General features: G+C 35.4%; 1 protein-coding gene across 4 annotated transcripts in view; it reads right to left on the bottom strand.

Annotated features, from left to right (window-relative positions):
* Window positions 1-12,959, bottom strand: part of Nf1 (neurofibromin 1) — a 139,368-nt gene that overhangs the window by 102,822 nt on the left and 23,587 nt on the right. For all 4 annotated transcript variants that reach the window (XM_071591045.1, XM_071591043.1, XM_071591042.1 and 1 more), the window contains exons 6-14: window positions 11,737-11,855; window positions 10,167-10,295; window positions 8,888-9,127; window positions 8,082-8,260; window positions 6,326-6,470; window positions 6,099-6,227; window positions 5,359-5,552; window positions 756-939; window positions 163-349 (exon numbers count right to left, since the gene is read on the bottom strand). In XM_071591045.1, the coding sequence (XP_071447146.1) occupies window positions 163-349; window positions 756-939; window positions 5,359-5,552; window positions 6,099-6,227; window positions 6,326-6,470; window positions 8,082-8,260; window positions 8,888-9,127; window positions 10,167-10,295; window positions 11,737-11,855 (1,506 nt within the window). The remainder of the gene's footprint in view (window positions 1-162; window positions 350-755; window positions 940-5,358; window positions 5,553-6,098; window positions 6,228-6,325; window positions 6,471-8,081; window positions 8,261-8,887; window positions 9,128-10,166; window positions 10,296-11,736; window positions 11,856-12,959) is intronic.

Genomic DNA, 12,959 nt, shown 5'->3' on the forward strand with positions numbered 1-12,959 from the left:
ATATCAGGAACAAATAAGCAATGGAAAATATCTAAAGCATATGAAAACTATTGGCTAATTCAATGGTATCGTATGTATACTCTACATGACTGCAAGCATTTATAATCACTTATTGACCAGCATTAAACGCTTAAATAGGCGAGGTTTAAAATAATTACTTACCAGTGGTGAGAATATTGGATGCTGCAGCAAGTTCCTGGTACACGTGATAATTAGGTAAATGGTAAGTGACTGAAACCTCCTCAGAGCCACAGCGAACTTCCGCTTCCTCACACAGGAGACTGAAGCATGACATGGAAACTAAAACTGCTTCCATATCTATGCTCCACAGGTACATAAAGAAAACAACCTAAAAAGACATGCGTAAATTAGGTAAATCATTCCAAATGTCCATGTCTTACAAGTGAGAAAATTTAAAGTAAAAACTTGTGCATTGAAAAAATCTACCAGTTTCATTAAAACCCCAAGAACTAATTCCTTAAACAGCACTTTGGCTCCAATCAGACATTAATGCTCTTTTTACTTCATCTACTTTTGATTAATTTAAATAGATTAAGTCATTTGTTAAGGTCAGGCAGGGTCAGAGTAGTCCCAGTGTTTCCTTAAAGAGAACACTTTATGCATTGTGCATCAATTAAAAAGTTGTAAATCAGTCAATACTTAAATACATATTTAAACAATATTCAACGGAAAAAATGAACAAAATAAATTCTAGAAAATATTGTAGACAGAACAGCTTAAACTCTGAGACTTGCCTCCAGTTTGATGTGTGCTTGCCTGCAGATTGCAATTTGGCTTCCCACAGTGGCATAGTCTTTATGGCGGAGCAGGAAAGCATTGCGACACACCAATATCTCTCTTAGCCACTTGAGAATGTCAGTGTAATTAAGTATTTGGTGCTGGATGAGTTTTTGTGATATTGAAAATAACACCTGTGAACTGTATCACAATATAGTATTAGATAATTAAAGAAAACAATACTCAAACTACAGAACTAACACCCCCACAAGTTAATCAAAGCATGCCAATAGAGATAAACAACACTTATACAACTTTCATGCCGAAAATTATACTCCCAACACTTGTTTTTTAGTATCAATCAACCAAAATGTTCATTTCAGGGAAAGTGGTGATGGCCCACTAAATATTGATGGTTCTTATACAATTTTTCGACCCATGTCATACAGACTCTAATTATGGATGTAACCACTTCTTCAAAAACTGGATCCCTTTTAATCTCAGAGCTATATGTGAATCTGTACTTATACACCACAATGACTGAAGCAACAGATATAAGCTCACACCCAAGATAAAGCTCAAAGTATGACCTTTCCAACACATTGAAAAGCATATTTTCACGTAAAGGAGAACCTTGCCTAATAAGCAATTTGCACAGTGAGTAATTAGCGTAACAAGAAAAAATATTTTGACCAAAAATGACCACTTAATGAGCAACTTTTCACAAAATAAGTGACGAGGAGAGGGAAATTCCTGCAGTAATTTCATGTCTGCTAATTCAGTTTTTGTTTGGTACTCATTTTGCTAGCCACTTTGAAGATGCTAGTGATCACAAAATTTTTCCAACTCGAGTTCAGATTTTTGTGATTTTTTGGCGCAAAGTTTAATAATACTTTGTGGATAGTTTTAAAAATGTCCCCATGGAAAAACTCACAAGACAACCATAAGGGACTAAAAATAACCTTAGAAATGAAAAGAAAAATCATTGAAAAGTAAGAACAAGGCATGAGCATGCACATACAATCTGTCAGCATAAACAATTTGCATTTTCTTCAAGATAGATAGATAGATATAGGTCTTTATTTGGGCAAAATTGAGACTTAATGGTCCTTCTTCCATTTAAACCAACAAGGACAAGATTAAGGAGATAGATGTCCAATAGCTTGATAAGAATATCAATGAAATGGTTACATATTCTCAACAATGTTAAAAGGTTGGCCTCATATGGATAAATAAAAAGTAATTGCTAAGTATCATTTGTGAGAAGGCAGAAGAGTTTAGGAGACGTTTCAGAGAAGAGCCAGTCAGCCATGGTATGGTGAGGCATGGTGAAGCAGCAAGGTAGCAGAGGTCAAAGGTAGCAGAGAACTTCATCAGTGACTTCAAGTATCTCGTAGATTCTGAGGGCTACCTGCCACAATAGATTATTAATTGTGACATGGCAGGTACCTCCTGGAATAAGATGCCTAAGTGAAGCTATATATGCATACAAAACAGCAGACTAGAATGCAATGCCTGGCCACAAGCCAATAAAGAGGTATCTCACGCTGCTATTTGGTACCAATGCACATGGCATTTGAAAATTACACCACTACTTGTTTACCAAACTCCACCAGCCTTAAAGCGGTGTAAAGCCACAAAGAGTGGTATTTTTCCAAATTTTGAAGCATTGGCAAAAAAAAATGTCTCTAGACTGCTACCTAGTAATAAGGCATTTGGTGCATATCATAAATGATAAGCTATTTCATTTTATCCTTTTCTCTGTTTACAAATCAAGTTTCAATTCTCAGTTCTTTCATTCTGAAATAGAAGAAGGAATGAAGATGACCCATGGTCCTAAACCATGTATATATAATTTTCTTTGAATAAATCTTGTGCATACTTTTTTTGGCATGGAATGCATTGTCATTTTTACATTAATTTATATGCAAAAAATTGTTTCACTTAATGAAAGTTTCCCTTTACAAGAACTATCACCAAATGAATTATGCATGATTACTTAGGGGATGATCAGTTTGGATTTAGGAAGGGGAGAGGTACGCGTGATGCCATTGCAGTAATGAGATAATTAATCGAGAGAAATATAGAATACAACCAAGAGGTAGAGGTATTGGAAGAATTGCGCTAGGTAAAGAGGCTTTCAGAAGGAGGAGGGAGTTGATGAGAGGGACTTTGAGTAAGGATGTTAAGAAAAGACTCCTAAAAACTTTGATATGGAGCGTAGCTATGTACGGCGCGGAAACATGGTCATTGAAGCAGGAGGATAGACATAGACTGGAGGCTTTTGAAATGTGGGTGTGGAGAAGAATGGAGAAGGTGAAATGGACAGAGAAGAAAACAAATGAGGAAGTACTTGGTATGGTGGGCGAAGATAGGGGTCTGTTGGGAGAAATCCTATGGGGGCAGGAAAAGTGGATAAAGGGGGTATTGACCGGCAACGGGATGTTGAAGACTGTAATTGAGGGGAGAATGTTAGGCAAACGAGAAAGGGAAGGAACAGGTTAGGGATGTTGGACGGGATGAAGGGAGGAAGAAAGTACTCAGAGATGAAGAGGGACCTGATGTGGAGTAGAATGTTGGATTTTTGTGTTTTGTTAGGAGTCTTAAAATATTTATTTAATAGCTGTGTCCATCCAAAACCTACATTAACTAGATAACTAGACCTAGATTACCTAATAATAAATAATATACATAATATATATATATATATATATATATATATATATATATATATATATATATATATATATATATATATATATATATATATATATATATATAAGTAAGTATAAGTAAGTATATACAAATAAGTGTACTGATTTTTTCCCGCCGCTCCAGACGCGCCCAGCACCGCTCTGACGGGCTGCGATTGGAGGGGGGTATGTTGGCAAGCGACGCTGAAAAAGGCAGTCGGCTCTGAGCTGTGGTGTAGTGAGGAGCTCTGTTAACGCGAACCTCCACGCTCGACCCACGTCACGGAACGCGATGCCGAAGTTTTTGGAGCAGCGTTATTCCATCAAATTTGCGGTAAAGCTTGGGAAATCGTCTACCGAAACTGTCGGTGTGATTAACCAGGCTTACGGGGAGTCAGCCATGTCCAGAAACATGATCTTTCGGTGGCACAAGATGTTCGTGGAGGGCAGAGAAGAGGTCGACGACGAACCACGACCTGGACGCCCATCAACGACACTCACCGACGAAAATGTGCGAAAAGTTCGCGACGTACTGAACTCTGATCGTCGTCTTAGTGTTCGGATGATAGCAGAGCAGTGTAATGTGCCAAAAACAATAGTGCACGAGATTATTAGGGAGCAATTACAGATGCGAAAAATTTGTGCAAAGTTGGTACCGAAAGTGCTCAGTGATGATCAAAGACTCAATCGTTTGGAAATCGCGACACAACTTGCGGATCACTGCAAAAATGATCCACATTTTTTAGAGAACTGTTCTGTTCCCGAAGATAAAGAGGAGTTTGAAAGGAACGCGATACGGGACTTTGGACGCCGTCAAAGAGGCCGTGACGACGTGTCTTCGAGAGGTTCCCGATGATGCCTTCGCGGGAGCGTTCCAGGAATGGGAACGCCGCTGGAACAAGTGTATCGACTCACAAGGGTCCTATTTTGAGGAATATTAGCTTAAGATATGTAAAAGTGTAATAAATTTTTTTTCCTTAGCTCAGTACACTTATTTTCCGGACGAACCCTGTATATAAGCATTAAATACATCCAGTATTTGATCATTGATAAAATGCAATCAACACAACCTTTGCAATACAATTTTAGCGATAGTAATTTCTCTTAGCATAGTAACATGAAAAACTCTAATTACTGTTCAAATTAACCAAATATCAAAATAAAATTTAACCAAAAAGGAGGGCATTTGGATATTCATTGGAACTATGGAATCTATATTCAATGGATATAAAGAATATCAATGGTGGACATGTTTATACAGTGGATGGACTTGTGCTGTGCTGCTACTGTTATATTAATTATGTTTTATTAAATACAACCACAAAAACACAAGTGGAGGTGATCACAGATTGGATTTTTTTTGTTTAGGTTTTTAGACCATTGCTAGAAAAAACAAAAAAAATCAGATTCCACAAAATTATAAGAAATCAGAGAAAGAAATTCAGAGAAGAATAAAAAATGTATTATTCTCAAAAATATAATACACTTAGCTTCTTAATCAAATTGTGAAATGCAAAATTGTTTAAAATATATCATTAAGAGGACTTGCTCAACAAGAGTAATAATTTCTACCGGATTTGGAGTGGAAAAATAAAAAGTATTTCATATTTAAGTTTAAAATTATTTTTAACTTATATTTCCAAGTAACGGGTTGCCTCAAGGCACAGGTAGAAGAAATACTATTAAAAAACCATCACATCAAAATGATCTCGGTTATAGCTCAACTAATAAAGATTATTAGAAAATGAAGCCCCCAAAGAAAGGTTGAACCTGGAAGACTGAACCGAAACACTGAATCAAAATGTTTCAATGAATGTAAATACAATCACTGCATGGGACAGTCATTTAATTACATAAATAGCTCTTAAGGATTCTAAATGAGCAAAGAGCAAAGAAGGCATCCTAATGCACATGCAGAAATAATTACCTTACATCCCAGAATGTGTTAATTGGGGCCTCTGGGTTCCAAACCTCGATCTTCTCCGGGTGATGCAAAACCAAAAGTGCTTCCATCGCTTCCTGGGCCACATCAGGCATAGTTGGTTGGTGGACAAGAGACACAAGCCCATTGATAAGCTCCAGGGTAGAACTCTGAATTTCGTGCCCAGCTTTACCCTGATTCTAAAACATACATACATTTTCAGGTAAATGCAATCTGAGTAAAAGGGGTCTTTACAACATTAAATATCAACTATATGCATGAAATGAGTATAAGTCAAATTTTGTCGGAATGGGAAATGAGCAAAATTTAGTTTAGTAATTTATGATGAAAATGAAGTAACTAGGAAGAATGCACCAACAGTGAAATTAAGCATTAAAAAAACTAGGCAAATTGATAAGAATGAAAACACAAATCTGTTCAATTTATAAACCTGAACAATGAATTCTACAGTTTAACTACTATGTGCTAGATATATGTGGACTTTGTGACCCAGAAAACAATCTTACTGTCTGACTTAAGTCAAAAGTAGGTTTTCATTTCACTCTAACGCCAAGAGATTCTTAACTTATCAATATATTATTATAAAATGAGCACATATATTAAAAATATGGCTCCTTTGTACAGCCATCATCACAACCAATCTTCTGATTGATAGCTATGACAATGATCATCGAACTTCATCTCCTCCTTTTAAATAAACATTTTACCAGGTCTTCGGCACTTACATTAAGCATTAACATGGGATCTGCATGAATCAGCCGAACCATCCACAGGAGGAGATTTTTATATCCAGGCCCTTCTTCTCCTCTGTCTTTGAACTTTGATGTGCTGTCCTTCCCTTTTAGAGTTAACGACTGCAAGGAAGAAGAACTCATTTACCCAAAATCAGACAATCACTTCACAGACAATCAACTAACTTACTTGAGAACAAAACACTAATGCCTATTGTTACCTGAATCATCCTTAAAGGAGTATGAGAGATGTATCCCTGAGTCACTTTATTTAGAGTATCGGTGAACATTGACCTAAGTTCTGATGCTCTATTGTACACGAGATCAATTTGAGGCCACCAACTTAAGCGTGGTTGCGTAATTATTCTGAAATAAGATTTCATGAAAATAAGATAATATAAAAATACAGTTATACACTTTGAATTTCCTTATTATACATTCAGTCCAGTATTTCCATGCATTACATGCCATTAAAAATCAATGCACTTCTCCACACATGCATATGAATAATTTATTTCCCCATGACAGTGTTCCCAAAAACATGTACCTATCTCTCTGAAAGAAGGCAAGATTGAGATTTCAACCTAATCTAACATCTTCAGCGTCAAGAATTAAATCCTGGCATTCGGGAGCTCAACACATTTCTATAAAAGGTAACACAGAAATGGCAAGTTAGTTTAAAAAAAGGATGACTTATAAATTGCCAAATATCTGACAGATTTTATGACAGGTCTGACAAATTTTATGATTTCTAAGGTTACTTTAACAGGGCAGAAAAAATGCATCAGATCCTTGAGTGGTTGAAATGATACATCCAAAATTACTAGGGATGAGTTTATTCTAATTTTCCTTAATTCTGAATTCTGAATCCGAATTATTCTTTCTAATCCCTATCTTAAGCCAAAAAAATTTTGGCAGGGCCTCCTCAATTATGGCTCAAGTTTTGTAATAATTTTCCTCATTAGATGCAAATCTCTTAAAGATTTACATCTGCCGCCTGCAGCACAAGTTCATGTAAGTAATTGATATAAATTGAATATTATTTTACCAAGAGAACATTTGTGTGCGATAAATAAAGGAAATATTTTATACCTTTATTTTTTTAAAGAATGCCAATTCATAGATCGGAAATTTCAATGTTACAAACTTAACAAAAAAAACACAAATGGTAATAAAACCCAGAAGATCAGGAATGCAAGAACAATATTTTTGCATGCCCCTCTGCTCCATCTTCACAGGTATGGAGCAAAAAACAAGCAAACAGTATATGCTCTACAGTTTCAGGCTTCACTTCATGGAAGTTCTTGATATCCATATTAAAAGATTTTGTAATTTTTCACGGATTTCATTTTAAGATATGATACATTTCACTGACTTGGGGCATTATTATGTACTAAGTCAGCGAAACTCTTTGTGTCTTAAAATAAAGTCTGTGGAAAAGTACACCAGCAAATGGTATAATTCTAAAATTGATGGCTACATCCAGAAAAAGATGCATTACTTTAATGGACTTGTTTTCCTTTGTGGTAAACATTAATATCCACAAAATAGATTTCCCATAAAGGAGTCACAATTCTGGAGTATATGGCAGCATCTAAATTTTTATCCCTGGCAGGCAAGTTATCTTTTATGTTAATTAACCAGCAATCAATTTGTATAAATTCCCATGGACAGATTTGATAACCAGTAACAAAACTGGACAATTGATCTACAACCACCAGCATTATCTTCTGCCAATCCAGCTTAATTCCACCTTATCCAATATACCTAGTAATGCTGATACGGTGATTAACATCATTTTAAATTAGTAAAAAGATAATTGACATTCTACACTTTTTGTGTTTTTAATAAAGTCATGCATCAAAAAATTATCACAAAACATGCAGGATTACATCTGATTTGGCATCTATGTGCCTAGAGTACATTTACAACATGAGGGCCATGAAAAAATGAGAATAACACATTTTTCAACGTTACCTATACAAGGAGCTCACAAGCACAAAATGGTATATGGAAGGAAAATGTGGATTGAGACACACTTTTAGTGCTTCGTTGTTGTGAGGTTTTATTCTAAAGCATGACACAAAACAATCCACCATTAAATCCAAGTCTGTCATGCCCCGTGCAAATGGTTTTATGGGATTAAATAGCAATGCCTGAAATGAGAAATTGATTAAATTAAATGTTGCAAAAAACACCTTTGGCAACATGGTATAAATTGCACATTAAATTTTGGCAGAGATGACATAGAATAAGACATAGTGGCCATCATCAATAGAACATTGAGAGAGATTTTACAGTGTGACCGCTTGTTTCAAAATTCCCAGGCTCAAATTTTTCCCAAATTTTTCAGCAAACATTCCGTCATTTTTCTCTCAAATATTTGTAATCTGATTAAGGTATTTCCTTTTGGGTCATCACTTCACATGTCACTGGCATTACTTTTCTACTTTCAGTTTTCGTAAGCGCCTGCAAAAGCAATGACCAACAGAAAACATGAACTTAACCGACAATTCAAAGGAACCCTGTTTTCATGGGGAATTCCCTTTTCTCATACAAAAATCCAATTGACATAATTAATCCCTGACATTTTCAAAACACTCGGCTCTTTTCCCCATTCTTCCAGTCTTCGAAAAATGGACTAATTCCAGACTTAAGTTTCCTGATTTGAGATACCTGGATCCCCCGCCCGAGTGGACACCCTGATTTATTATCATCATCTGAAAAACAAGCACGACAAAACAAGATTATATTTTAATTGATCAAAAATGCGTATTCCTTGCCTTCAAGTCATTGATGACACTCTGAACAAGAGTAAACGCAACATTATTTGGATCCGAATTGCTGATGTATGTGGAGGCTTTGCACAACTTTACACATGTTAAGGCAGCAGGTTCAGTGAATTTATTTGTACCATGCTGACCAACTGCCCGTTTTATGGAATCTATGAATTGTTTTTTCTTAGAGTGACGGGGAGAGCAAGGCGCCCCCATATCAGCATTCACTATTTCCTCCAAAACTTTCTGCAAAGAAAAATTTTTGATTGATATATAAAAGTATAACAAACACTGCAATACACAATATGTGTTACCCTTAAGGCAAAAATATTAATATGTTCATTATTTCACGCCCTTCATGGCATCTGAAGTTGTAATTACATCACAATGTATTGTGTTCAGTTCACTAGATTTTTAAATGCAGCTCCCAAATCATCTAGAATATTGTAATTTATTTTCCTGTCCCTGAAATATCCTTTGGAAAGAACATATAGACAGGGTAGCATCAATTATATGGAAATCACGGAGAAATGAGTCAACACATTAGGATACTTTGCAGATAATTATCCACAGTTTACATTGTTTATTTCAGAAGTAAATTATTTCAAAATGATGACTTTTTTGTGCTTTTAATAATGTTTAATTGCCTCCATCAGCCTTCATTTATTTTTGGATGAGGTACAAGGCACATAAATCAAAAATTAATTATTTATAAATCTTAATTAAGATAATGACAAAGGCAAAAGGGACATGCAAAACAGGGCAATAAGAAAGAAATTGACAAAAAGGAGTAAGCCCCTGAAATAAGCTAAAAATAGGTTTTGGAAAGGCAGAAAAAGAGTATGGATCATTTATCAGGCCATCTAATACATTCACTGGAGTGCGTTTGGAAGCCATTGAGGCATATGTAACCCTGATTTTAATTCAGAATATTTCTAACAAAACAACATGTTATACAAGCAGGTAGTGAGATTCAAATTTTTCCTTCCCATAAGCTTGTGGTGGGTGGTGTTAGCTAATGTAAAGCTCAAGTGTTCAAACATAGATTCTGGTGAAGTGATTCATGGTTTCACCAGGTCAAAGGTCAACCCAGGAAAAATTATATTGGATAAGTGCACTGGGTTCTCAGAGTCACCCTGTAATTGCAACTCTTATGTTTGCATGATAGGCACCTCTGGTGCATTATCAGGGCACGATTCCTGCATAGAAGGTTATCATAAAAATATGTTTTTTAAAAGGTATTTCGTACACAAGACCAAAGAGACGTTTAAACACAATAACTTACTGGAGAGAGAAGAAGCAACATTATTTGTAACGGCCAAACAGCAGCTCTGATTTTCCTGTTATCGCCACAACTATCCAGAATGTCAAATAATCCTTCACAGCATTTGGAAAGATTTTCATTTGGTTTTCTCTGTGGAAGTAAAAGGTTCACATTAAGGATAAGCCTTCCCGGAAAATTTATCAAAAGGAATCAATATCTACACTTTCTTTGTTCAACCCCAAACAGGTTTACGACAATAAGGGATAATATCAGCAACCGTAGTTGAAGTGCTTAACTTAGTTTCACTCAACAACTGAAATAATTACACACTACATATTTGCTTGAGATGAGCAATGAGAGCAAGAGTAACAGAGGGGTCAAAGAAATCCTTGATAAGAAAGCCATCCCAATGGCATGCCATTTGAAACATGGAAGGAAATTCACATGCTGAACACATACTAATACGTACATATATATAAGGGGTGCACACACAAATTCACTTATTCTCTAAAATTATGCCAGGAACAGAAATCTGATACAGCGGCATATCTTTTAAACTAATAAGAGGACTTATGCATTGATTTAACAATATATCACACCAGCCAATGCCCTATTTTTAATGGACTCCTAAGGAATTGTTGGTGATACCTATCACGTATAACACATTTTAAACAAGATCCAACATTTGAAAAATATTTCTTTTTTATTTCGACAGCATTATCTCCTCTTCCATTCATAAATATTGCCTATACTTTATATTACCTGAACATAATATACCTTCCTATTTAGCTGCATTCAATATTCACATTTATATTTAGCTACACATATACGTAAGAGAATCAAATTTTGTGAATCTTTCTAGAAATACACACAGATGGTGAGTTAGGTGGATAAAGATGATCAACTATGCTCAATATTAATGGCCCGAAATGAAAATGAACTCATATCTATTGGATCATTGTTTGAAATGTGATTTATGCATCCAAAAAAAATATCCAATTTGGAAATTTAACTTATGTTATGTTACATACAATATAACTGAAGATTATTACTATTAAAATCAACTTAAAAACCCAGGGAAAGCCAAGTCCTTAGGATTTGAAAATGCTGCTGCTATTATTTGTCCCTTTTAATTCCACATTGTTCAGAAATAATTCTGTGACTCTAGAGAAGTTTAACTCTTCATCACAAATCACACAATGGAAATTCTTGGCAATTTTCTTAAATATTACATAAAAATTTCATAAATCAGCTGAACTGAGGAAATAAGTAAACCCTTCAACAAAACCATCATTAAAGAATTTACGCGGTTAAGCTGAAATTATATTGCATTTACTTCAAAAACCAACCAAAACTTCAAACATCAAGCAGGTACTCTTTCATTGCTGCAATGATTCCTTAGACTTTACCCACTGACAGGTTCATTAGAATATGTGCTGGTAAATTACAAAAAACTTACAATTGAAGGATTACATACACTACATTCAAATTCCATCAACAATTTACAATATGGCATTACTTTCCCCTTATCACATTATAAATTGAAAGACTAATTATCAAAGGAAAATAACTGCAATGATAAATAAGTTACCTGTAGTTCTGCAAACTCAGGAGGATAGGTATCCATCCAATTCCAAATTGCTTTTTCAAGTGAAGTTATGAGGACCAGATGAGCAGACTTTTTCAACAAGCGAAATTTCTGAATAGTTTCTGTAATAATGGATATAAAATGTGAATGCTACTACCACATCAATGTACTGAACTCTGTTTATTTTATTTAATATATGCCATCACATGATGAAAATGAGGTTAGCTTTGAATTTAATTCTGCGCATCCTCATCCATTATTTTATAGTCACATTTCACACTTTAAAGTCCGATACTCACCCATGCAAATACGAAAAGAGACAACACCCAATCACCTATTAGGAACTAGAGCATTTAGATTTTTCATCGTGAAGAATTGAACTTGGTTGAATTTTTCAACTCTGAATGGCACCTAAATATTCATGATAGCTCTTTGAGTTGTGACAGTAAATGACAGAGTTTTCAACCACAAGAAAAATGAACAATTCATACCAATTATGTTTTAAATAAATCTAATATTTTCTGACAACCTTTAACTAAACATCCTTTGACTGCAACTCTGGTTCACTGGAAGAGTTCATGCTTTCATTTATTCATAACATCTAGAACTGGACTGGTGAGAGTAATACAAATTATGCCTGGCACGGTCATCCATAAGTCAAAGGATAGGAGGGAAAGATGAAAGGTAGTCCATGCAGCATCCGTTCCTCAGGATGAGATGAGATGGCAGGAAAGGCACCTGACCCCCTGACAGCCAACCATGGAACGGTATGGTGGCATGATAAAACCACAATTAAGGTAGGCAGTGAGAAACCACCTCCATTATTTCTCCCATGGGAATGTTGGACACAAGAGAGGCAAAACCTCCATGGACGTCAACATATGAAACCTTTCACAATGGAATTGACAGCAGCAAGAAAGAGGACAAACACAACTACCAGAATAGTAACGTGTAATGCTCAATAAATATCAAATAGAGGGAAGTTAAGAAGATATGAAGCAGCAGATCGAGAGAGGATTATGGCATATGAGGACCTCAACGATTTGAAAAAACATGGAAGCATTTGATGGGCCCATTTGTAGAATTTTTGAGGGAAAAAAATAGCCAAAAGGCTTCACTCCATCAGCATTAACTCCAGTCCCAAATAATATGAATCCCAGTAGGTGAATCCTCTAAGACTGTGAGTATGATTTCACATTTAAAAAAATACTTAGTATTATAATCTA

The sequence above is a fragment of the Hetaerina americana genome, unplaced genomic scaffold, assembly GCF_022747635.1.
Source record: "Hetaerina americana unplaced genomic scaffold, ioHetAmer1.1.p SCAF_40, whole genome shotgun sequence".
NCBI lineage: Eukaryota > Metazoa > Arthropoda > Insecta > Odonata > Calopterygidae > Hetaerina > Hetaerina americana.